Raw genomic sequence first — 27,410 nt, 5'->3', positions numbered from 1 at the left:
ATGGCCTTTCTTCAAGTGCATTTTTTTGGCGGGAAAAATCGGCCGCCATCTTGGATTCGTTTTCTGCCAGTCGTTACTCTTTCTACGTCCTTCCCATCATCCTCTTTGAACGAAGCCAAAACGAAAAAAGAGTAACGACTGGGTACGAGTCTGTCAACATCAAGCGATCCTGTGCTACTGACGTTGAAAGGTGTGTGTATAACTCATTACCAATGGTCATTATTTCTACAAGATCTGAGGAGGATCTTACGGAATAGATGAAGCTGTACAATATTGCTGTCAAGCTCATTGCCACACACTGATTTCCTGCATTTGAACCAAAAACTGAACTATTTCCTTGACTGTATGGAGCATGAATGGTTTTGGTAGGATCTACTACAAACGGGCCAGGATTTGTCTCTATATCCCCAGAAAGCTTACTAACAATATTGTTTATTCTGTGATTTACATTTTTGTACACCAGTTTATTCCGTGATGGCAAAATTTTACAGCCATTTCTCAAAGGGTATTTTTCAGTAACTGTAAACTCATTGCCTTCCGTTATACGTTTGCCATTGGCAAATGCAACCCTTTTGCGCAGTGAGGGTGTTTGAATGATGTGATAGAGTTTTGATGACTTGGGAACATTCTTTAATACATATTTTCGCATTATTTTCCTAAGTTTTCTCTTTCTTAAAGCCCGTTTCAACTGTTTTACAGGCAGCCTACTTGGTTCTGCACAGCGTCTTTTTTTCCCTTTCTTTTGGCTGTCAACACTATTAACAAACAATGCAAAGCGAGATCTAGATGATGTTTCTTTTATTATCTTCATTGCGTCAAGCATGGGGATACTCAGTGAAGCTGTATTTCAGTATAATTGTGTATAATTGTGTATATTTCCGTTACTTGGTTAATCTCCGTTACGCTAAGACTTTGCTCAGCTTAATAATAATAATATAATAATAACTCTTGATAACTGGGACAACTCTTGATAAGCTCACTCGTCGATCAGGTCCCGTTTTTTTGGAAACTAAAAAAGAAAAAGAAAACAACAAATATTGTCAGTGTCTTCTAAAACCCATTTAGTTCATTTTGTTAAATATTCAAGTCCTCCGTGTTAACCTAAGGGACTGTTGATTTTTTATAGGGAGGGGGGGGGGCTGGTGGGATTTGATAGATAGTCACTGTTAAATATAATGCCCCCCTTCTTCATCGGAAATTTTTACCTGCCCCCCCCTCTCAAAATCGATTTTTTTCATGTCCCCCCCCCAAAAAAAAAACAGTAATCAAGTGAAATTAAAATTTATCAAGCCTTTGACTAAAGAATGCATCAGTTGTTCAGTCATAAAAATAGACAAACAAAATCCCCCCAAAATTGCCTTGACTGTCTGTTGTGGATTCCGTTTGTTATTTACCCCTTTAAGCCCCAATATCAAAACAAAAATTCTCATTACTTATTTTCATACATTTTTCTATAGTATTTAAGGGACTGGTCAATAAGTACAGGGGGGGGGGGGGTGGGCCGGAGCAGAAAGGGGGTGGGTCATCAGTTTTTGAGCCCTCGAAAAGGGGTGGGTTATTTAATTTTGATCTACACGTACGGGGTGGGTCATCTTATTTATTCACTAACTTTAAACTGTTATAGTTCCAAGAAAAGTTGTATTCATCATTATATAAAATTGATAAATTTCTCCATGTGAGCAGTTTTAAATGAATTTCTAGCAATTTCAAAAGGCCCAAATATAAAAATTTCCCCCCTAGATGACTTGTGATCGTAACATCAGTTTTGCTTGTCTCTCTTCAACCTGCATAGATTCACGCTGGGCTTTAGGCCTTTTAATACCAGTAAACTCTTTAGTCAAACACTTTGCAAATATGAATGATGGACAGTGGTTGAAGTTTCTGTTATTAATTTCTGTATAAAAATATGAACTCTTCAATAATTGATTATGAATTAATTTTACATACTGATTCAGTTTTTTGCATATGTTTGTGTCTAAATTTACCCATGGACTTTACACACAAATATGTGGAAAACTTACAAAAGGCTAGTATAAGAAGCGATAAATTCATCCTTCTTTGGTGTGTAAAGAAAATGGAAAAAAGACGTACATGGAACCGCAGTGTCCATCAGGGAAAATGTCTATGTAGGGAATTTCACTTTAAAAGCTGAAGTCAAATCAAAAATCTCCAACTCCTAACAGATGATAAAGAAATGATTGGTCCCTAAATTTTTTTTAGCAAAGGGGGTGGGTCATGCAATTTTCAACCCCCTATCAGGGGTGGATCAATCATTTTTTAGCCAGAAGGAAAGGGTGGGTCACAAATTTTTGAGCCACCACTTTTCCAATTGCTCCGGTCCACCCCCCTGGTACTTATTGACCAGTCCTTTAGTTGGAGAATTTGTTAAACAATCAAACTACTTTTCCTTTTGTGATCATTTGTCAATTCTCAAAACCTGTCCTCTTGTTTATGTTTTGATATTGAGACGAGAAATTTGATGTTGGCACTCTTGGGGTTAATAACAAAGAAGAGTACATAACAAAGAAGGGGGATCCAGAGGCATGCTCCTCTGGGGAAAAATGGAATTTTCAGAACGTCAGGAATGTTATTTAGGGCATTTTAACAAGATTCAAACTATAACAGAAACCCTCATTACAACACTTTAAGCGCCGCTTTAGTGTATGCAAGACTTGTACTGGTACAAATTTGCGTTCTTTATCGTTTTAAACTTCGGTACCTTTATGCGTTTTGAACAGTTCAGGCAAGAGGGAGGACAATTGGTAACCTTTAGTAATTTTGTTTCGTTTTAAATTCTATTGTTCAATGTTCTCAATTTTTCTTGCATTTGTGTATTTTAATATATTTTAGTTTGGTGTTATCAAAATCCATATGACCTTTTCGCTACGGCTCAACTCATACAGGGTAAATTTGTAGGTTATCAAGACTACAGCACCACTTGAAATCTTATAGGGGGTGTTGTCCTACACAGGGTATGCATTTTAAGTTTTTATTGTCCTAAACAGGGTTTCAATTAATAAACTCCCAGCGGCACCCCTATACCTAAACTTAGGTCAAGTACTCACCTCAGGGTTTCAGCTAAGGGTATTGTAGTTGCCTTAATAGTGAGGGCTAGAGATAAGGGACATGGTGGGGTAGGGTGTTCTGTGTTACTGCTTTGTTGGTTCTGTTGCACAATAGTTCCTGATTAGTTTGTTTACAGTAGATCTGAGACAAATCGTGCGTGCCAAGTTTCATCAGTTTTAGCTGGTTGGGCTTCGAGGAATGTAGAATGTAGATGAAACTGCAGAATTCCTTCCAGTAAATAAACTCAACGCTTCGACTTACTAATGTTAATGAAAATACTTCTTTGTTTTTTCTGAAGCGGTGTAGTAATTTTCTAAATCCTAACTATTCCCAGACAAGGTGCGTCTTGGGGTTTCAAATCTGTTCGCTTAAAAAAGTCAAAATTTCCGAACTAAAGATTGAAATATGAAAGAACTTGAACTCAACTTTGTTTAGAATAATATTTCTTTTAAGATGAAGGCAAGAAATGCATACCAAAGCGCCAAGATATCGAAAATTTCGTCGTGGATTCCATCGATCAGAAAGAAAGCTATAAAGAGTTAATAATTTCGTGTTTCAAATTTATAACTTCTAATCTTTATTCTGTTGGGCGTCACATTGTAATTACTGTACTGTACTTCAATTTTTTTCTTGGGTTGTCCGGCATTTTTTTCCGAACGCGCTTTTAGATGTCTCGGACGATCACTAATCTCGAGCACTGATTAAAAATAAATCCAGGAGAAAATAATGCAATTTCACGCAAGTACTTTCACTAACTTCAGTATTATTGAATGTCCGATTTAAGTATAACTTCCATTTAATTTTTTTCTGTTTGTGACGACAGTCAAGCAAAGCACGTTTTATTTGAAGGCTTAGGGTGCGTTTCTTTGGGAAAAATCCAAATCCGGATTCTTGATCCAAAAACGGATTTTGCATTTCTTTACCTATATCCGAAAATGGATTAATCTTGGATCAATGATCTGAAGAATCCACACTCAGAGTGGATACATCAGATCATATCTGAATCCGGATTTTTAGGATTCATGATCCGTGCGTTTCTTTGGGAAAGGATTCGAAAAAGGTACCTTGGCCCAGCGGTCTTTGCTGTGAAAATGCAGGTTTGCTCTTTGTAAACATTGTCATACGGTACGTTTTCAGGCGGTTATTTCGATCAAAATACGAAAATATTTCATGTTAAAAGGAAACGGTTGCTCCATAGGTATGAAGTGTTATTTTAAACTCGATACAGGTCTTCTAGAACAGCCACCGTGTGCCTACGGAAGTTGTATCCTTTTGAAATTGTCACGAGTGCAGTTTGCATTGATCATTTCGCAAACATTCTTCGCTCTCTGATGCTTTCTCGCCACACTGTGCTTGAGGCTAAAGAAGAACTATTTCGACGTGTGATTTTTGTAAAAGATTTTGTATGCTGAAATTATTTTATCTAGGATACATTCGACGAAAAATAAATTTGTGCTGATATTTTTTGTTCTGTGCGAAATGTGTTTACGGGGTTGTCATGGCAAAAAAATCCATTTTCGGATTCTTCGTTTCTTTGGGAGCAAAGTATCCATGTGATCTGAGATCAATGATCCAATTTTGGATTTTCCCAAAGAAACGCACTCTTACTGTATCAAGGCAGTTCCAACTTTGGTAGCACATAACTTATGCAAATTCATGTCCCTTACGTGACAAAAAAATACAGTCAGAAAATGCGTGATATTTTTCGTTATTGCTTTCGTCAAGGTTTTGGTATTCAATTTTAAACATGACTTCAATTCAAGCTTTTCATTTCTGGTACACGTTATGCGTCCAGCAAAGCACATTGTGAGAATTTGAAAACTTAAATGTCAAGTAAACAAGCTCGTCGAGCGATCGAAGGTAAATAGTGGATACGAAATACCTGTACATCACACGCGAATACTTTTAAAACTGTCCATTTTTTCTCGGGAACATTTTCGAGTTTGCACATTTAAGAAAAACTTTTTTCTCGATACCCAGAGAAACGAACAGCTCATGGAACATAACAATTTAGAGCAACACAAGACCCAGAGAAATTAAACGAACTGCTTTCTATGAACAGAATTTGGAGCAACACAAGACACATAACAGTATTTCAGTGTTTCTATAAATGCTTTCGCTGTACGAACAATATAATTCTGCTTCTGCGAGCTAGTGCTTCCCTTCTATGAGATCGATAATCGCTGAACCAACAGAATTGTGATTTATTACTAAGCCTTATCTCACGAGCAAATCGGCACGGTAAAAGGAAACGCAAAATGGGCTCTGTACAGATATCAAAATTTTAACCCTGACAGTAAAGGAAATACACGTAAACGCTTACCTTCACGTTTCTTGTCCACGGGCAGTCCGGGAATTGTAAATACACTTCTGCAGATTATATAAAGCTCAAGGCAACTCAACGCGACCTCAACAAACACAGCGCTCGACGACATCAACAACGCAACTGGTATTGCACCACCGCTTGCCAAGGTTTTGACATCTGTCATGACGTAATGGTTCTTTATTTAGCGTGCAGCTTGGACATGTCAAAACAAGTCGTTGTTTTGCAATATATTCAGCACGTTCCGAGTACGGCTTGTACTCGCTTCGAGCAAAACGCTTGAATAACACAATATCACACAAAACAGAGCGCAGAGTATTCGAAAATATTTTAAAAACCGGCACTGAATGATTTTTGTATAGCTACAGGCGACTGATCGCTGGTAAACATCAAATCTTGCGTGACCAAGGCGTGACCTGCTGGTCACCGTAATGGTTTCATTTAAAAATAGCGTGGACATTTCAAAACAGTTTTCGGTTTTGCAATGTGACAGTCAAACGCTCGAATGTCACAAACATACACTTCACACTAAACAGAGAGCAAAGTGTTTGTAAAATTTTAAACGAGCGATCGCCATACACATCAAAATTTGCGTGACCGTGACCTGCATCTCGAACGATTTACCGACAAAAAAACAAAAACTAAACCCCGGGCAGATTATGAACCGGGCCCAGGCCCCGCCCGGTTAATTACTTCGAGAATAAGGCGGGAGAAGCAGAAGAAGCAGCGAAGGTAAATGATAGCAGAAAGCTCTATAACATCACAAGAAGTCTTTCAGGCAAAACCCACCAAAGCTCTACAACGATTAAAGATCGTAATGGCGATGTTTTAACAACAATTGAAGATCAACTAAAACGGTGGGCTGAACACTTTAGTAAAACACTAAATAGAGACGATCCACGCAACCCGCCCCGCCTTGAGACTAATGTGCCTGATCTAGACCTAAATTCAAATGCCATTAGTAGAGATGAAATCCGACAGGCAATCAAACTACTGAAGAACAACAAAGCCCCTGGTTATGATGACATACCCGCAGAGCTGCTTAAAGCAGACATCGAAACAGCTACAGAGGTGCTCTTCGTATTGTTCGGGCACATATGGCAAGAAGAACAGCTTCCGGGTGACTGGCGCAAAGGTCTTATTGTGAAAATCCCAAAAAAGGGTGACACCACAGAATGTACCAACTGGAGGGGAATAACTCTTCTATCTGTGGTGTCTAAGGTATTCACCAGAATCATCCTGACAAGAATTCAGAATGCAGTGGATAATCAGCTACGGAAGGAGCAAGCAGGCTTCCGTAAAGGAAGGTCGTGCACAGAACAGATTTTCACTCTAAGGAACATAATAGAACAATGTATGGAATGGCAGGCATCCCTGCACCTGAATTTTATTGATTTTGAAAAGGCGTTTGACAGTGTTCATCGAATCACCCTATGGAAACTCTTGCGGCTTTATGGCGTCCCACACAAGATCATCAGGATGATACAGGCCTTGTACAAAGATTTCACATGTAGTGTTCTCCATGAAGGAAATTTAACACCATGGTTTGCCGTGAAAACTGGGGTCAAGCAAGGATGCATGCTGTCATTTTTGCTGTTTTTGATTACCCTAGACTGGGTGATGAAAGAAACAACAAGTCACCAACGTACTGGAATCAGATGGAAATTGACAACCGTATTAGAAGATCTGGATTATGCGTATGACCTCTGCCTTCTATCCACCCATGGAACACATCTAGGCGAGAAAACAGCTAGATTACAGAACAATGCGCGTAGAGTTGGGCTTAAGATTAACACCAAAAAGACCAAATGGATGAGCACTGGATGCAAAAGAAATTGCCAAATAAAGATAGATGGACATGAGATAGAGAAAATAGAACAGTTCTCTTACCTTGGCAGTGTGATTGATGTGCAGGGAGGTGCCGATGCAGATGTAAAAACGCGTATCGGCAAAGCTAGACAGGCATTCATAGCACTGAAACCAGTTTGGAGATCCAAAAGGATTTCCCTTAAGACCAAATTAAGACTATTCAACTCAAATGTAAAGACAGTGCTTCTCTATGGCTCCGAAAGCTGGAAAACAACACAGGACGTAGTTAAAAAGTTGAGGGTTTTTATCCACAAGTGCCTCCGTATTATATTGGGAATAAGATGGCCACAAAAAATATCCAACCTGGAAGTACGAAACATCCGTAAACAAGAGGACATCATGGTGAGCTTAACCCGCAGGAAATGGAGTTGGATTGGGCATGTATTGAGGAAGGACTCCGGCGATGTGGCTAAAGAAGGTTTATTCTGGACACCAGAGGGAAAGCGAGCACGGGGAAGGCCTAGAACAACCTGGCGAAGGTCGGCCGAGAAAGAACTTAAGTCCCTGCACCTGACCTGGAATGGGATCCGGAAGGCGGCACAAGACCGCTCCCGCTGGAGAGAGACTGTAGAGGCCTTATGCGTCCAATGGCGCGATAAGGATCGATGATGATGATAAATAAATCTGAATGGATATGTAGCTAAATAAAACTTACGTCTCTGTGGCCAAAATATGGACCAAATTAAAAACAAAGAATCAAGGCGGATCGAAATCCGCCAATCACAGACCACTAGCATGGCCTTCTGAAATTGTGGGGTTATTTGCATGAGACTAACACCGGTATGCATCGGTTTTGATTGGCTCATTTCAAACACTGAAAGCGAGTGTAAATAAACCACAGAACACATGGCAAGAACTCAGGAGGACATAAAGTAATGCTATCCTACTGTTTGTCCCTACTTTCAATTTTGTCGCAGATGGTGGTGTTTGGGGAGGGGGGGGTTGTGATTTGTCAAGAGAAGATTATTCTGACTTGTCTATCTTTTTTTTTCTTTTTAATATGTTTTAATGAAATAAATCCCTGCTAGTAGAGATGCCATCCCTATGGACTGGTGGCTAACTTATTTTGCTTTTCGTTCTTTTCGAGAATCATTCCTGAGAACTAAACTGTTTCTTGTCGACATCATATGTCGACATTCATTGTTTATGTGTTTTCTCATATCTTTGCAGGCGTCTGGGAACCAACAATATTACTTATCTTGACGCTTATGTATTTTCCACTCTATATTCCTTAGAATTTCTGTACGTTTGACTTCCTGCCTGTATGTATAGAGGGCCTATAGAGGCATAAAATTTAATTTTAGGATGACTAATTAGGATGACTTCATCAGCTTTACATTCAGTAAAAGTAAAAATTAAAAAGTTACAATAAACCTTACAGTGTATCTAAAATAGAAGTTAAAATATTAAAAAAAATAAATACACAAGAATACTAAGATTTAGACTAAAATTAAATTGCATCTATATGGGAAAGTTAAAAACTACTTATTTTTTTGGAAAAAAAGGTTAGTTATAAATCTGGCAACCTGAATAATAAAAATATTTTTTCTTAGTTTCTTTCCGAACTTTCGGCAGATGTAAAAAAAAATGCCTCCGTGTCTTTCAATAAGTGCCGCATCTCCACTGCTTTCTACTTCGCCATGGTGTTCCCAAAAGAGCTTAAGGTAGCTCCATAGGGTTTCTTGACCGCGCGAAGAATGGGTACGAAAATGGGCGAGCTTGAAATGCTGGCAAATCAAAACACAGGCAGACCACCCTATGTGTTCGTGGTTTATTATTGTACGAACAAAAGAAGTTTTGAAATCTATAAGAGCTACTGAAATAAAGCTCTAGAAATTAAATATCTAAACTACATTTCGCTCTATATATATCAATAAAGTTTAATGAAACGTTTATCGACTCATGTGTTGTATTTCCTCGCCTGCGCGGGCCGTTTAAAGCGCCTTTATAACTGATTTATCCGGCCGAGGGCCGGTGTAAGAGAGAAAGAGGAGACAAGGCTTGCAAGCCGACGGCCGCCAGCAGCGACCTCCTCCACTTCAAACCGCAATTAACGTCAAACTACTGAAAATCTCGCCTGTCTGACGATGGCTATCGATCGCTGAGTTGTTGCTACGTCTTTTCACTTAATTTTAGCTTCATCCCTCCAACATTTTCCGAAGAAATCCACGCTGAAATTATGCATATAGCTTTCTCAATATGATCGGTGCCCAATTCAGCGACCAATGGAATTCGAAACACCTAGGACGTTTCAAATTCACAAATCAGGTTTTGAACCGCGTTGAGCTGCCGCGGGATGCCAGCGCTGATTGGTAAATTTGAAAGGGCCTGCATGTTTTCGATCATATTGAGAAAGCTGTATGCATGATTTCAGCGTGGATTTTCTCGGAAAATGTTGGAGGGATGAGCTAAAATTCTGCGAAAAGATATAGCAACAACCCACCGATCGATAGCCATCGTCAGACAGGCGAGATTTTCAGTAATTTGGCGTTAATTGCGATTTAGCTCGATTTGAAGTGAAGAAGGTCGCTGCTGGCGGCCGCCGACTTGCAAGCCTTGTCTCCTTTCCATCTCTTACCGACCTTCGGCCGGCTAAATCAGGTAAAAAGGCACTTAAAACGGCCCGCGCATGCAAAGAAATACAACACATGTGTCGATAAACGTTTCATAAACTTTATTGAGGTATTTAAAGCGAAATGTAGTTTGGATATTTAATTTCTAAAGCTTTTTTTCAGTAGCCCTTTTAGATTTCAAAATTTGTTTTGTTCGTTTCACGTCACCAACAATAATTAACCACGAACACATAGGGTGGTCTGCCTGTGATCAAAACAAACATGGCGGCTTCTCGCGAGAGTGAAATTTTCGACGAGAAAACGTGAAACTTGCTCCCTGCCAATGTAACAACACCCGTGCTTTCCTGTGTTGAACAGATAAAAGAGTTTACAACACCCCAAACAGGTGTTTACAACGTCTGCGGTGCTTCTGGCGGCTTTTGTAAAGTTCCTACGATCGAAAGAAAAAGAGAAAATATAGAGAATAGTCTCCGCGATTGTGAGATACTTCGAGCAGAATTTCAGAGATTCTGCTACATAAAGGATTAAGGTATGTATCTAAACAACCTTTGTGTTAACAGATATTCGTACAAAAACCGACAACAACGGGAAACGCTCGTCTGTACTCATTAACTCGTATGGTTCGAAAGTTCAAGCATGCTCAAAAAAAGTTACTTCCCATCAGATTCAATCCGGTGGGAAAAATTAAAAAAAATTCAGCAAAGAAAATTAAAGAAATTTAAGATCAAAGCCATGAAAACACCAGTAAATAGGACTTTTTGGGTAGATGTAGCTCAAAAGCAAAGGCCGTTACTTTAAAAAAGAATAATGCACAACATATTTTAGTCCTTATTTTTAATATTTCGGCAGCTTTTATTTAACTAGTTTAAAAAATAACGCGAAAATTATCTCTTGATGGGAATAACTTGTGCGCGCGCCGTAATATCTCAAAACCCTATGGAGCCACCTTTAGAGCGCCTTTCACGATAAACCACGCTTGAGGCGGCAGAAATTAAAAAAAGATAGATTTCCTTCATTTTTGCTCATTTTGAATAGCTTTTTGATGAATAAGAAAACTAATGTACTTTGTCCCCCCCCCCCCCAGAAGTCTTGTAATTTCAAGAAAAAAAAAAGAAAAAAAAAACAGTTTTCGTGATCGGAGCCCCAACATGACACAATTTTCAATCATTTTCAATCCTATCGTAAACTCTTCTTGCGTTCGTAAACAGAGCCACATTGAGAAATTTGGACGCTTTTTATCAACAGAAAAACTTCTTTTCCTTGGTTTGAATGTAGTTTCAGGGCTTAAGCAAAACTCTTCGAACTGAAATAAGTCAAAGAGCGAACAATTCTTTTCACTATAAAAAGTCCAATTAAACAGTAGTTCAACGAAATTATTTAACGTTTGGTATAACTCCATATTTTTCTCAATATTCTTTCAAACACAAATGTCGATATTTATCTAAGACGTCATACCTGAGATCTGGCGAGCATTTGGGGTTAAAACATTTATTTTCGTGCGTTTAGCAATTAGAAGTGTTTACACAGTTTTATATACGGGTGTTGTTGTGAAAATTCGCCGAAGTTTGATGCCCTCTAAGAGAGAATCCTTCAAATATCCCAAGCCAATTCTCAGGTATGTTTAACATGAATATCTACATGCAAGTTTGAGCGAGAATTGAAAAAAAAATCGGAGATAATGAATTCATTTTTTGTCATCGTGAAAACTATTCCTCGTCAGTTCAGTTTTTTTTAGCTCGAAGAGTTGCTCTAAAGCCCTAAAATTATATTAAAGCGAAAGAAAAAGAGTTTTTGTGTTAATAGAAATTAAGTTTCCAATTTTTTTCTGCGCAGGTTTGTAAGCGAACGTGTAGTACTCATAGTAACAAATTTCGGGTTTCAAATTTGGGAAATTTGTGACTTCGACCACCAAAATCGATTTTCTTTGTTTTTTCGAAATTAAACGACTTCTAGGGGAAACGAACTACATCAGGTTTCTTATCTACCTAAAGCTATTAATAATATGAAATAAAAAAAAAATAGAAAGAAATATGAAATATATAGAAAGCTTTGCTCTAGTCTAAGCGATGATTCCTTTATCATTTTTTTTTCTTATTTAACAACGAAATTTTGTTATCCTTTATTCATTCAGAAACGTCTATAGTATCTCTTGGGATGATAGCACTTTTAAAATGGGAAGATAACGATTTACCATTTATTTTGCAGGCTTTTGAGTTCAAACAATATTGAAATACTCCCCGTGGGTCTTTTTGCCAATACTCCGAAGTTGTACTTGCTGTATGTTTGAGAAGTTCATAATAAACTATTTTTTTGCGTTCTGGAAATAAAAGAAAAAGTATAGACGGATCTTATAATCCGCATTTCAACCAATACCAACACCGGTAACAACGACAATAATTTTATTTTACCAAAAAGATAGAAGCAAAAAACGAAATTAACTTGAATAGGCCAAAAAATTACTAAAAATAGCAATAAACTAAACGAGCTGAATAGTAACAAAACTAGTGTTATAATTAATCCTCGGACGTACAAGCAAACTCATACCCCCACCATCGTACAAGGGGGGTGGGGTGGGTGGATGTAACCCCTCCCCGGAGTTTTCGTTATAATAAGGCGTAGCGAAATAATTTTGTACTGAGAAGAAAGCCCTTAGCTTACTCTACAAGATGGCCTAAGTTTAATTGGCTGTGACGTCATATGACGTCACACGTCATATGACGTCATATGACGTCATATGACGTCATATGACGTCACGTCATATGACGTCACATGACGTCATAAGAGCCGCCATCTTGGATCCGCCATCTTGGATTTCAACATTTTCTTAGAAAGTAAAAAAATTAACGGAAATTGATGCAAAATCAAGCCAGAATGCTTATGGAATGTAAAAATACACAAATCTTGCACTTCTGTTTCAAAAAACTGGAAAAATTAAATAAAAATGTTAAAAATGACGATTCTTGGCAAGACCTGCCTGTATTTATGACGTTGCCATGGCAACGTCAAATATCATGGACACATGGTTGACATATCAAAATTTCCGCAAAGGATGAATGAACAGCTACTGAAAGTTTCAGTATTATAGAGTAAATCGTTTTTTTCAAAATTTGGAAAAAACCTTAGTGGGGGGGGGGTGGCATCCACCCCCCCCCCCTTTGTACGTCCGAGGGTTAGTGTTTTATTTGTTATGTATATTTATAAAGAAGTAAATGAACGCGAGAACATATTAGGAATGATTAAACGAAAAGATCAAGGACAAGATATTAAAAATCCGATGTGTGATGACCTTTATTTACTCTCTGTTAAAGTGCTACTGTGATCAAATTTTCACCTCTTGATATTTTAGTCGTTTTAGGGAGTTTTTAACGAAAGATTCAAAATGCCGTTTTCCGTTTTCAAATATCTATTTTAGTTCCAGAGATATTCAAGCTTAAAAAAATCGCAAAATATGCAAATTAGAGGACCGATGACGTCATCTACTCAACCCAATTTTCTGTTAAGTACAAAAATTGAATTATCTCAGTCATTTTTTTGCAGAGACCAATGAAACTTGGCAGTCTAATAGTTCTACAGAAAACACACTTTCAGTTGGCATAAAATTACGTTACCATGGCAACTCACTCTTTTCCAGTCCCCTGCGATTTATTTTTAATATTTTATTTTTTTTAGTTCGGAAAAATGTAACCCAGCCAAGACGACTACCAAATTCATTCATATGCTTGCCAAATCACCCATGTAAAGCATCATTGGCAAATATCAAAAAGGAATGCTAGAATCTGCCAGAAAAGCTTTTAGCATCCAGGGGATCTGGAACCTAGTATGTCACCATGGTAACCAAATTGTTAATTTCAAATTGTGAAACACAACTACCAGAAGGCTACTGCAAAAAATCAGAGACTTGTGATAAAAATTGGCTGAGATATCACTTTCTTCATATTGGATGAAAATTTGGTTGAGTCTATGACGTCATCATTTTGCTAATTTGCATATTCTAAAAACTTGAGTATCTCTGGAAAGAAAAGAGATATTTGAAAAAAATAAAAAGCATTTTTCTTCTCATAAAGAGTACTTGTTAATATGTTAAAACGGCCACAAAAGGAAAGATACGAATTTCATCACAGTAGCACTTTAAACCCTTTACTCACAAAACTGACGTCGACCGAAGCGGCAACAATAACAACATCTCAAATTTGAAAGCGCTGCTAATGAGTTTGCAAAACTGGCAACTAGAATTGGTATACGAAACCAGATTAACGTGCGCAGTTAACCCATTCATTGGACGTGTTTGCTGTGCTAATTAGTTATCTACTATCTGCAGAGAACTTTCTTACAACAAAATTAAATACCTACAGAAGGATGTTTTCTTGGGTATTGATGGTATAGCTGCTATGTAAGTATGTAATGTTACAACGTTTCTAAGCATGCAGGCACACAGGTCAGAGATGAAAATGTATACGCATACAAATAATATGTAAATAATATGCACATACGCGAGAGGATACTGAATATGCGATGTCTGAACATTTACTTGATCTCGACTATACCAGTAAAATCCTTGAAATGTTAAGAAAGAACCTTGCAAATGTAATACGTATTCCTGTTAATTACTGGACAAATGTTTCAACACATATTTAAATAACAAAATTATAATTTAGTAGGAAAAACGTGCAAAAAACAAACAAACAAACAAAACAAAAAATGTGAATGTTTTGATCACAACCTATAAAAAGCATGTCAATGAGAAAAAGACAACAGTTAACTTGTATCTTTGCCTCGCACAAAATCACGGCATACGGTATATAAAGATACTGTAGCCTTTTTTATCTAACTTTCTTCGTTCCTCGCTTCCCTACCTGCCTGCCTGCCTGCCTGCTCACCCACCCACCCACCCACCCACCCACCTACCTACCTACCTACCTACCTACCTACCTACCTACCTACCTACCTACCTACCTACCTACCTACCTTCCTACCTACCTACCTACCTACCTACCTACCTATCTACCTACCTACCTACCTACCTACCTACCTACCTACCTACCTACCTACCTTCCTTCCTTCCTACCTACCTAACTACCTTCCTACCTACCTACCCACCTACCTACCTACCCAAAAATGACAGACTTATCTGGCATGTTATTAATCTATTACTTCCAATTAGATATTTGCATAACAACCAGATAAGATCTTTTTCAAACCAGGCCTTCGCCAAGACCTCCAACGCTGAAAATATGTACGTAAATGTAGCGCCTTTTTCATGCGATAAATGAAATATAGAGGGGATTAGCACTGAAAACAAATTAAACGTTTCTTTAAAAAAATAAATAAATTGATTTACCTTACATTCAATCCGGATGTTCTTTATAGCTACTTTACAAGTTTTTAGTGCAACTTTTGTAATAAAGGGTAGATTACAAAGGTTTAGGTTAAGTTTAGGTTCTTGTGTTCTATCGTAGCCATACCAATAATGTTAATATTTTAGCACGTCGAAGTTTTATACGTTTAACCAATGATACAAATCGAGGTCACTGTGACGTCAAAAATACTTGGCATGGCAACCGTAAAGAGGTCAAATATAGCCTTTTTTTAACTATTTGGTTTTGTTCCCTGAGGTAATAAATCTGCGATTTAAATGGGAAAGTATCACGGGGGATTCTGTGTAACTTCAAAAGTTACAAAAAGAGAAAGATTTTGTGTAAATGGGAACCAAAACAGTTTAAATAATGGTTCAGGTTTGTTATAAATTACCACCTAGTGTCCTAAAACTGTCGACAAGTAACTCTGGCCATGGTTGGAAAGGGTCGAAATGAATTGAAACTGCAAAAATTACGGCGGAAATCTTCAAGTTCTCGCATCTTTTTCCTAAAAACGATCAAGATATGTTCCTTTTTTGAAAAACAAATAATCGGCTGGTATCTTCCTCTTTGTATTTTACGATTGTTTTGTAAATAAGTTGAGGTAATTACACCACAGTTTCGACGAACAACAATCAATAGCCTCGGGATACCTCCCCTTAAGGGGTAGAAACAGCTTGTTTCGTCATGTTTTGTTCCGTTTCTTGGTTTCTTTTTCAGTGGAATTCCCATAAAAATTATTCCCATGTCGTTAAAAAAGTGCTAACAATATTGTGGAACAGTGTGTCTATGAGAACTCAAACCCACTCGAAGCTTTCAGATCACGTACGTTGTAAGCAATCGGCAGAAGTTTTCAAAGTTTCCTAAAAAAGGTCATCCTGGTTGATGTCAACGGTGAGTTTTAATGGCATTTTTTTTTACATTTTAGATTTCTAGGCGCAAACCTATTGGAGAATATTCCGCGTCGAGCTTTTTCGTATTTGCGTCACACCGAGGAGATACAATGTAATAACTGTGACTTGACAATGTGAGTATCCAGTAAGAAACTAGTTGGAATTAAATACATCCTCAGACACACGAACAGTAAACTAAGTTCTTCGCCAAAGGAGTAAAGTTGGGTTGGGTTGGGGTGGGGTGGGGTTGGTGGGGGGTGATGGTCTTAATACGTTAAAAAAGTCAAATTTGTTACTTTCCGATGATACTAATAAAATATATATTTCACTAAGAAGATTTTATCTTAGGTCGTCACTTTTTTTTCTCTTATAATATACATTAAAAAAAAATCTCAAATCTGGTTGGCTTAGAGAAATGCAGTTTTTAGTAAGTTCGATGCAAGAATGAGATCATATAGTGCAGAAAAAAGGAAATTCGGTGCAAAAAAGGGAAACAAACAGAGCATTCTGATTGGTTAATAAACAAAGGCACCCACAAAGGGCCAATCAAACGCTTCCACGCGATCTAAATGGCGCGAAGTTTGGATCTGCTTCAAGATGCGAGTGAAAAAAATGGCTGGCGTTTTGAGCACAGTAGAGGACCAGAAGACAGGTGTAAATATCATAGCACTGAAAAGCACTGGTTGTTGGTTCTTTTTTTTTTGGAATAACTTGTTTCTCAAGAAGGAAACTGCCGACGAAATGGAAACTACAACCCGACTAAGTTTTACGCTTTGCTTGAGCGAATTTATTTACGCCGAATTAGCCCAATTTAAAAACAACACATTGGCGAAGATTATGGACCAGATAGCCTCAAAGTAATGACCACATCGCCTGAAAGACACTATACTTAGGGAACTGTACGGGACAGATAATTGTTTCGTCCAAGGAAGTGTTGAACAGAATAGCGAAACAGCTTCACTTAGCCAACTCAGTCTCCCGCACGAAATTGTAGACGGTCTACAATGGTAACTCCAGACAGATAATGTACACAGTCTACATTATTAGATTTCGAAGGCCTCGGGTGGTGCTGGGATATCGATCGATCCATCTTTGCTATGCCCGCCAGTCCCCGGGGCCAGTCGGCGATGGAACTATAATTATAACTATTTTCTTTCGGAGAATTGCGTCGATCTGGCGAGTTGTGGAGCACTGTTTAGAGGATAGAATAGCTCAAACAAGCTTAAGGATTGTGAGTGGAAGTGGACGGAGCTACCGAGGACCAGGACTGCTTTAGACTTTATCCATCCTTCCAGGTTTGTAAACTCGGTTCGGCATTATACTGTACGGCCGTAAGCAATATATTCGTGAAGTATAATAAAAGCTAGACTTATTTTCTAGTAGGTACTTCTTGAAAGATCATATTCTACTAAATTATATTCGCTTTTACTTTGCATGTTTATTACTTTCTAAGTTCTTAATTGACTGTCCAAGCCTGTCCAAGCTTTTGAAGCATTGGTAGATTAATTAACTTTGATTGCCAAAGAACTGAGAAGGTTGACTTGCAGATACATTTGACAATGCTCGTAAGTGTTGTGCTCAGTTACTTTGAGTATCGTCATTGTTGATTTGTTTTAATTGCTCGGGTGATTTAATTGCTCGGTGTAAACTGCCAAAACTAGGTATAATAACTCACTGTATATCAACACGTCTTTTGATCAGTTGTTCAGATGAATGGAGGATACAGGGTTTCAATAACCATACACCCACAGCCAACAAAATTTTTCAACTTTTTTACCCCTGTTGACAGTGATGAAGAAAATATATCAGGAAGATCAGTTGAAATATTTGCCAGTTACTCTACTCAAACAATCTGCCTCCATCAAATTTGATTGAAACCCCTGTGAATAATCTCACATCTTTACTGGGTTGCACCACCCTGATTGCTTGTCCATGCTACACTGATTCCACTCTTGCATACTTGGTGTTTTTTTTTTATTCACTGCATTTAGTTTGTATGTGTCAGCAATATTCTTTTACCCCTAATCCCCGGCGAGGTACTCCCATTTATGGGTTATATAGGTATGTGCCGAGGGATAGGGTATGGTTTTTGAGGTTTTCGGTCCTTAAGTAGGGTATCATTTTTGCTGCCTTTGGCAATGTGTTGACATTGTGATCCTTCTATAAGGTAACTAAATTCTATCAGCTAAAATAAAACCCAGCTAAACGACTGATCTATCTTTTCAAGTCTTATTAAAGCGGTTTTATAACGAATTGTGTTTTGCTGTGCGCGGTTACCTGTTATTTGGGCCGTCACGGAATGCTTTTCCTCCCCTTTAATATGGTGTCATTTTTCTGTTTTGGGCCTTAAAAGGGTATTGATTTTCGCTTTCTTTATCCTTAAATAGGGTCAGGGTTTTAGATCATTCGTGGCACACCAATATCCAAAATTTATGGGGGTTTCCCCTGCTGGGCCTTGATGAGGCCCATGCAAGAACAACCACCTTCTGGGGTTTGCTTGTTTTTCTTTTTCAATCACATCTAATCAAATTAATTTGCTATTCAAAAAATAATAATAATGTTATATGTTACTGATGACATGGTATAATATTGCTTTTTATGTCAATATCTCATTTTTTCTTGTTTATCCTGATTTTCTTGCATGTGGAAAAATCTTTTTCAGATTAAAATGTCATTTTCCCATATTCTTATAGTTCTAATAAACCCATTTCATTCTTTTGGCAGTCATAGTGTAATCAGTTTTTCCGGCGACCACAAGTATAAAGCATACACTGGTATGTATTCAAATGAAAAGCATAGAATATCAAATGCACCAGATAATTTGTTGTCTAGGTATTTTGAAGCCAAGTTATTGCTGTCCATATACGTCCAATTAGATATCTATTTGTTATGTTTTTAAATTGGAAGCTGGTATTAGGAAAAAAGCAGTACATTTACATGTAATGCTATGTGTTAAGCATTGCAGTGGTTGTATTGTTATTTATCACTGCAGACGGCATGTCTTGAGTCATGTTTATTCCTTGTTGTTTCATCAATATCTAGAGTAATTGGCATTGCAGTTGGCATTTAAAGTGTGTCAATTCTTTTTGTCACAAGTTTTAGTGTTTTTCATAAAGGTCTTGGGGAAGATAATTCCTCAGTCAGTCACATACCCTTCCCTGCGCTAAAAATTGTTATTTAATTTATTCATTTTGGAATACAATCCGTAATCAGTTCAAGCTTGAGTTCTCCCTTGGGAAATAACTTTCTTATTGGAGTGACGTCATTTTTACATTGGATAAATCATTCGAGCCAGGCAGATTTCTTATACTCAAATGCTGTGATTTGGAAAAACTTGTTGGTTGAGATATTTACACAGCTCCCATTTAGTCTGCTGGACATAGCCAAATCCCCCTCCCTATTAGTGTTTTGTTGATTTTCATTTTTTTACACATACAGCCATTTGGACTTCCTTAGCTTAATAACAAGCAGACATTTCTTTGGGAAGTAATGAAGATGTCAACTATGCCTTATGTCTATTGAGTCAAAAAACAAGCTAATATTATTCCTGAAAAAGTGCATGCATGATGAAATGACTGTATCCAAATTAACCAATTTCAATTAAAGTTATTTTGGAAATAGCTAATCAAATAAAACCTTAGTATACAAACTTATCATCATATACCATCTCCTCTAATAATATTGTACATTTGTAAAATATTGAATGAACAGTGTAATCAAATTATGCATTAATTAAGATGATAATTTTAAATGACTTAATTGTAAATAAATTTGTTTTTGCCTAGATAACCTTTGATTTTATTCTTATATTAACAACTGAATAACAGTTATTTATATTACCATTTTTTACCAGAATATATACCTTAATATCATACAGTTTTATTAATAGTCATTTTATTTATGATTTGTTTCTTACTCAGGTCAATAGCTAACCTTTATTAATATTCAAATTTATTTAATTTGTTATTCATCTTGAGTGTCTTAATTATCTTATAACAGTGCAAGTACATCATTATAAACTAAGGCCCCGTCCACACTGACCTGGGTAAATTTGAAAACAGAGAAATTTGAAAACGCAGCGTAAAATGTTTTGCGTCCACATTAACCCGGATAAATTTAAAAACGATACGCTTCATTAGTAAGTAAAAGTAAAAGTACAAGTCCTCATTTAACGAGGGTAGCACTAAAATAACCAACCAGTGGCCCTCTAAAATTATTTACAATAAATATAAAAATAAACTATTTCACGCTCCAAGTCCAAACGCTCATTGGTGAGCATTTTTGAAAAGCCCTTGTTTCAGTGTGGACGGTTGGCCTAACCAGAGAAAAAAGATGTGTTTTCAAATTTACCCGGGTCAGTGTGGACGGGGCCTAAATTGTATAGTTTCATTTTATTTTTATACCTCACTCCCCTTCCATAGAAAGGATTGCCAAATTCTAGAGGTGGGGGCTTTTAAAGTCCAAATATTTATAATCAAAGAAATGTATGAATTAGTGATCTGAATTTCCATAGGTGCATGGTGAGAGGTATTTTTTTATCATGGAACAAACACGTAATTGAATATCAAATGATTACAAAGTAAATTGGATATCTCAGTTTCAGATAATGATTTGGAAATCACAATTTTGTTATTATATTTTGGCATCTCAAGTTTGTTTCTCTGTTTTAGTCTTAATTTGTGAGAGTCACTGTGGCTTAATGGTATAGTTTGTTGGACGCCAGATTGTTCGACTGCTACGGGTTTGCACACTGGGTGGGGTACTGTGTTAATTGTTTCCTTTATTAGGCAGGACATTTAACTATCAACATACCTATCTTCACCTATATATTAGCCAAGTGTATTTAAATGGGTACCCGCTAATCTCTGTCGGGATTAACACTGCAATTGACTAACATTGATTCCAGAGGGCTGAAAGCTCTGGCCTGATGGTCTACATGGTTTGAATAGAGACTCTACCTTGTTCATATTGTTATTAATTTTACTGTTAACTGCTTTATTTTGTCACATTATTTGTAGGGAGAATGAAACATTGAAATCTTAAGCTATAATAATGGTTCCCCTTTTTGGGTTTTTTATGCTCAAGTTGTTTTTATTTTGTGTAAGCTTTTTTAAATAGAATGAGCATTGTGTTTGTGTTTTTTCAGGTTTACAGTAAAATATGATGGCTGATGCAGAAGTGGATACAACATCATCATCTACCCACACAAATAACATTGAAACTGTTGCTATGGTTAGTTTTTAAGCAGTTTAGTAATATGTTATTCAGTTTAGTAATTAACAAAAAATACTGAACATTGTTTTAAAAAAGTCACATTTCCATTGATGAATTCTTAAAATAATTGTCCAGTTAAAATTGTTAAAACTTCTCTAGCTTAGATCATGGAAACTATAACTGTTTAGTTACAGACTTAAGTGATATGCTGAATGCAATTAAAGTTAGCCTTTCTTTTTTGAATGAAATGAAGTGGTACTATGATTAAATTTGTGCACTTTTTTGTACCATAGAATATAAAATAAGATAATTTTTAGTATGCTGTGTACTGTTTTCAATCACCTTTATTAGTTCCTGGTATATTTAAGTTTAAAAAGAATAACAAGTTATGCAAACATATAAATGAAGAAACCTTCTTAAGGTGACATACCTTTTGGTATTAATAAATTGCATTTCCATTTCAACAAAGGCTGTAATTGTCCAGTCCCCTTGATCCTGTTTTTAGATATTTCAGTGAATTTCAGCCCAGAAAAAAACGAGAAGACGAGAATACTAGCTATTTCAGAAAATCACATGTGGTCATCATTGTGCATGAGACTGCTAATGGTCTCTTTATTTTAGCAGTGTAAGCCTGGTACAAGTATTTTATTATACTGTTGGTCCTACTAGTTGCGCCTTTTATTTTTTCCAGCCCAAACCGAAATGGTACAGGAGGCCCTGTGAACAATGTGGGGAAACGGAAAACCCTGTAAAGGCTGGCACTTGCAAGCAGTGTAGAAAAGAGTTTTTGAAGAAAAAGGTCCCGGTGAAGCCAGTGTCTGCCAAACAGTTTTCCTACCACAAATCAAAGCTGTTTCAGAAGGTATGTTTGCCTAATAATAGCTTGCCTGCATGGCAGTTTTACACTTTCAATACAGCATCAGAGTGTCGACTGCTTCAGGTACAGCTCTATGTGTTACTTTTGTAGCCAAATTTAAAAGGGGATCAATCCTTTACAAATTTAATTTGCCATGACCCCATGTCTGCTTTATGATCACCTTGCTATTAGCGATGCGAAATTTGTATAACGTGAGTTTTACACTCATCGTTAAGGCTTCATCTGTAAGTTAACGTTCATTGGTTCATCAGGAATGTTTTCACAAACACTGTAAAATGCGGATCAAGTACTATTTTCAGTTGTTAACGTGTTTCTTCACTGGCACGTCATTAGTTTACTGAATAGATAAAAAATTTCCTAGTTTCTGCTATGTATCTTCAGTTTATACTTCTGGCGCTTGTCGTATGAACTCTTGTTCAAATATATTATTTTTCTTATGTCTTTTCAGGCAACAAATCTTCATGCAGGGCAGCCAAACACGCACTGCGTGATGCTCATCTTCCACGAGACGGAGCGTGGAAACGAGTTCCATCTCTACGGGACCGAAGGAATCGGGCGGAGATTCCTATCTTACCAAAACGATTGCGTGCAGAGGCTCTTTCACCTTTTTTGCGCGGCGAACAAAACATTACAAAGGCAATATATCATAACAATTACAAAAATAACAACAAAAATAATCATAATCATACCCTCAAAGAAAAGATTCTCATTTGAACCCTTACCCCCTGTAATTCCCAGTTTAGCTTTTTACAAATTACATATGCACATTTTGTGATGAGAAACCCAAAATTGCATCCCCCCTAAAAATTAAAAAATTAACCATCCTTGGGGTAGACATTGATATTTTCTTGAACACAAATTAACACCATTGAAATGGAACAAAACTGAACTGTTCATATAATCACTGCATTTTCCTTCAACTCTAAAGGAGACTTGTGTGTCCATGTGACTGGTCAGTGTGGTGAGTGCAACTTTTTGAATATGTGTGGGGTCCTGGAACATGTGGATCAACATGACATCAAAACAATCTTGAATGTCCTCAATAACCAAACATAACAAAATTGATGCAACAAATCCCTGGGGCTACTCTGCAAGTCAACCTTTCACGTAAAAATTGACTGACCTTTAAGATTTATCAAAATGCACTTGGATTGTGAAGGTATGGCCTTCACTGAGCCCTTGCACTTAAAACAACAGAATGCATCAGCACTGCATGGAACAAAACGAGCTACAACATAAAACAAAAGAAGATATGTATTATATTTATTTATTAATCAGGTAGGCTGTGTAAACTAATACCTTGATCATGTACCTCACCCTTGATCAACAACAAAATAATTATTATACAACCCTTCAAGTTAAGACCCTTTTTAGTTGACATGGCGATTAAAATTTTGGAGCTGGCGGCTAAATTGCAACCAAAGTCGGCAGCCTGGCAACTAAAATTAAGGAGAAGCATTAAGAGCGTGAGCTTAATTTAGCGACTAACATTTCTCACTGGTGACCAAACTGAGCAGCTGGTGGCAAAATGGCCACTACGGAAAAAAATTAACTTGGAGGATTGTTGTATGTACATCAGCCATTACATTAAGAGGTTACCATACATACTTAGGAGAATCATTTTCAGTCGCGACAGCAAATCGCAACAAACGACAACCCTTTTGGTAAAACTTAAATTCCGACAACGACAAGTAATTTTCCTTCAATTTTACCACTGAAAGCGACACAAAGTTTGATAAACTAGCGACATGGCACATTTTTAAATTTACACAAGTGACACGGGAACCTCCCCTGGCAGGGCCTCTGTACAATACATATATAGTTTATTTTTAAAATGTCAACGTTTATATCATTGTGAATAAAAAGATAAAACATTAACATTGTGGCATTACTTACCAACAGAAATAAGTTTTCCCTGAGAGTCAACACCTTCAGTTGGCAAAATGGGTCTGAAAAAATTTCCATTCCATGCTTCTCTGTCATGAATTGGATAGTGATCATGGGCTTGCATGTTACACTCCGAACAGAACAAGACACCAGGGCCACAATCCAGACAACGGACAACACACTGCTCTAATTCCTCAGAACACTTTGAGCAGTGTTGTGGAAAGGTTAAGGCTTCTTGGCAAATAGCATAATATGCAAGGTTTGCCCTGAAGCCTTCCCAGTTTGTTTCAAGGCGTGTCTGCCTTGTTTGCCAGGTCATTTGTGTAGCCTCCGCATTAGCTTCAATTAGCTTTTCAGCATCGGCAAATGCCTCTTGTAACATGAAGTCTAGAGATAGACAAACAAATTGATAAGTGATGTCGATCGTGTTAATTTTAACCTGTGATAAGGACATGTACATAACTGCAGATTACTTATCAATTAAAACACAATTAACAATAATCACTAATTTTAACTGTGCAGTGTTGTCATTACCAGACAGTCTGTAGGAGTCATGACAAAGGCCGTGGCAGGATCTTAGAAACAAAATTTCGATAAAAGAAGAAAAAGTGCAGATAACATTGTTTTGTAGAAGAATAAATTGAAAAAAATATAAGTAAATGAATTTCAGACTACAAGCTGGCCTGCAGTTAAGTCAATGGTCTAAAATGTTTCGGAAATGCTAACAATTCAAAATCCTAAAGAAATGATTTACTTACCGTTTTCTTCACTGTCAAATTCCACCTCTACAGCTAGATCAACAGCATCATCATCTGCATCAGGCACACTTTCACTTTGAATGGAATCCACTGCAGTGACACTCACTAAGTCGCTATCATGACTACTGGAGGCACCAACTACAACACAAGCTTTGAAAACTTAACAAGTATTCAACACTGAATCATAGCCATCCAAATATTCATCTGTATCCACTGGTACTCACCGTTTGATCTCGTCGAGGACGTGGATTCATTTGGCGATTCAGCCATCTTTATAGAAGCTCTCCTTGGGTTTTTTATAATACGTGAACCGGAGGAGTCATACAGAATATCAACTCGACGTTTTTTACCCTTCTTTTTCGTTCCACCACCTTTCACTGACGACTCTAGAGAGGCAAGAGCTTCCTTAGCTTCGTCAGTGACAGCGCTCAGTTGATCTCGAACATCCGCCATTTTGTACACGCAATGAAAACCCCGCGCGAATCCCGCGAATTCGCTTCCAGTCTTTTCTCAGAAATCTAATAATGTAGACTGTGTACATTATCTGTCTGGAGTTACCATTGTAGACTGTCTACAATTTCGTGCGGGAGATTGGGTTGCAACACTTGGCTGGTGGTCGAGTCGAAAGCGCTCAAGTAAAGCTCGACAAGTAAAAGCAAAAGACAATCTATGGAAGAGGTTAAACCAGTTTTTTCGGCTAAAAAACTTTTAAAACATTGAGAAACCCGGCTGTACGTTGTTTGGGCTTTGACCAAGTTTTGAACGCGTGATTATCTTTGCTGAGTTTGAATAAATATTTTTTGTGCGAGATTTGCGCTTGTTATTTTCTCGCAATTTTTTCATGAATATTATTAATAAGTAATCACATGATTTTTCTCAGTCGTGCAATTTGGGATAAATAAGCACTCGTATTTTTTTCAAAGAATACAATTTTGTTAGTCTTTGAAAAATTTACTCGTGCTTATTTATCCCAAATTGCTCTCAAAATCATGTGATTACCTATACAAACGTGGAACTATTCTGAGGCAAGCAGGAGGCATGTTTTAGGGTATCTGATAAGACTTCTTAAAAATTCAATTCCCAAATAATTGTTGGCGGTCATCGCATCTTTAACATGTTTATCTTAATAGAATGTTAAACGACAATCCAATAAAGACAATCGAACCAGAGGCATTTAAACTGGATTTAATAGCTACAAGAATTACAAGAATGTAAGTTATTTTGAAAAAAAATCATTTCCCCTATCTGTTGCTTTATTAGACCTCTAAGAAGTGCTTAAAATAATACAGCGTCAACCACTGAACCATAAATGTTTTGAATGTCTGTTTTGGATACATAAAAATTGTGAGCGCGAGTAGCCTTGCATCTCTTATTTTACAATCTGAAAAGGTGAGTCTTATTGTCATGTTTTTGTGTCCGAGTTAAATGTTTAAGGTAACCTATTTTGCTTTTTTTTTGTTTGTGTTTTTTCTTTTCCAGATATTTGCTACGGTCGAAACTTAAGGTGTTGAGCCTTGAGTTTATCAGTGGTCTCGATGGTCTGGATTCTAGAATGTGACGTATTTTTTTAAACTACATCAATAAAGACTTTAACGAAAATCCTTGAATTCTAATCGATTCCGTTATTCTATGTTTTTATTATTATTATTACTATTTTCAGGCTAATAACAAACAGGACAATAACAACACTGAAGTACTCTTCTGACGGCCAACAACGCTGCATAATTTTTCTGTCAGTATATTCATCAATAGACAACTGCTGTAACAGCAAAAGAAACAGCAACAACAACAACAACAAACACTAAGAACCATAAAAAATACCATTTTTTGCACGTTTACATTACTAGTAATATAAAAGTAAATAAAATGATATATAAATGATATATTTTAATGATTTGCTACAAAGCCGTTTGACGAAAAATTGTAGTGAATACACGCCCCTTGAACAAATTCTACTATTTATAAGATAAAGCTATTAGTCATTACAAACAGCGCATGCCTTTATTACTACACCTGTGAGACCCTCTCGATACTTAATTGTTTGCATCGGTTGTGTGATCTTGGGAATGTTGGCTTCGCTTCCACGCAAGTGAAGTCTTTTGTAAGTTGGCAGTCCCTTTCAAACGTACGGAAAAAGGCCTTTGGTAAAACAACAAAACAAACCAAAACAACAACAACAACAACAAATCAGCAACCATTACTTATTGAACAGCTTACACAGCTGGTGACATTATTTATAGAAGACGTAATTATATTTTAACCCTCGGACGTACAAGCAAACTCATACCCCCACCATCGTACAAGGGGGGGGGGGGGGGGGTGGATGGAACCCCTCCCCGGAGTTTTCGTTATATTAAGGCGTAGCGAAATTATTTTGCTCTCACAAGAAAGCCCGTAGCTTACTCTACAAGATGGCATAATTTTAATTGGCTGTGACGTCACATGACGTCATGTGACGTCATTAGAGCCGCCATCTTGGATCCGCCATCTTGGATTTAAACATTTTCTTAGAAAGTCACAAAATAACAGAAATTGATGCAAAATCAAGTCAGAATGCTTACGGATTCGTAAAATAAAGAAATCGTGCAATTCTGTT

At 37.2% G+C, this 27,410-nt stretch overlaps 3 protein-coding genes and 1 long non-coding RNA gene across 4 annotated transcripts in view; 2 read left to right on the top strand and 2 right to left on the bottom strand.

The window, feature by feature from the left end:
• Positions 1-27,410, top strand: part of LOC144629001 (cysteine repeat modular protein A-like) — a 49,090-nt gene that overhangs the window by 16,290 nt on the left and 5,390 nt on the right. Inside the window, exons 3-10 of the mRNA XM_078487143.1 lie at positions 8,429-8,500; positions 12,037-12,108; positions 14,150-14,221; positions 14,993-15,064; positions 16,114-16,212; positions 25,945-26,025; positions 26,294-26,368; positions 26,475-26,546. Of these exons, the coding sequence (XP_078343269.1) occupies positions 25,946-26,025; positions 26,294-26,368; positions 26,475-26,546 (227 nt within the window). The 5' untranslated portion in view covers positions 8,429-8,500; positions 12,037-12,108; positions 14,150-14,221; ... (1 more) ...; positions 16,114-16,212; position 25,945. The remainder of the gene's footprint in view (positions 1-8,428; positions 8,501-12,036; positions 12,109-14,149; positions 14,222-14,992; positions 15,065-16,113; positions 16,213-25,944; positions 26,026-26,293; positions 26,369-26,474; positions 26,547-27,410) is intronic.
• LOC144629243 (uncharacterized) lies at positions 469-5,829 on the bottom strand. The gene is made up of 2 exons (XR_013566317.1): positions 5,390-5,829; positions 469-1,009 (listed from the first exon to the last, which is right to left on the bottom strand). It is a non-coding gene; the product is annotated as an uncharacterized LOC144629243 (long non-coding RNA).
• LOC144628696 (uncharacterized) lies at positions 20,027-23,134 on the top strand. Its single transcript, XM_078486823.1, has 4 exons — positions 20,027-21,310; positions 21,984-22,154; positions 22,618-22,805; positions 23,098-23,134. Exons 1-4 carry the CDS (start codon positions 21,239-21,241, stop codon positions 23,132-23,134), a joined length of 468 nt encoding a protein of 155 aa, XP_078342949.1. The 5' UTR covers positions 20,027-21,238.
• Positions 23,273-25,316, bottom strand: LOC144628695 (uncharacterized). Its single transcript, XM_078486822.1, has 4 exons — positions 25,039-25,316; positions 24,815-24,952; positions 24,066-24,443; positions 23,273-23,397 (listed from the first exon to the last, which is right to left on the bottom strand). The coding sequence occupies exons 1-4, from the start codon at positions 25,265-25,267 to the stop codon at positions 23,273-23,275; spliced, it is 870 nt and encodes a 289-aa protein (XP_078342948.1). The 5' UTR covers positions 25,268-25,316.

Source organism: Oculina patagonica, chromosome 10 (assembly GCF_052425735.1).
Source record: "Oculina patagonica isolate OP01 chromosome 10, crgOcupat, whole genome shotgun sequence".
Classification (NCBI taxonomy): domain Eukaryota; kingdom Metazoa; phylum Cnidaria; class Anthozoa; order Scleractinia; family Oculinidae; genus Oculina; species Oculina patagonica.
This window is presented reverse-complemented; position numbering and strand designations above follow the sequence as displayed.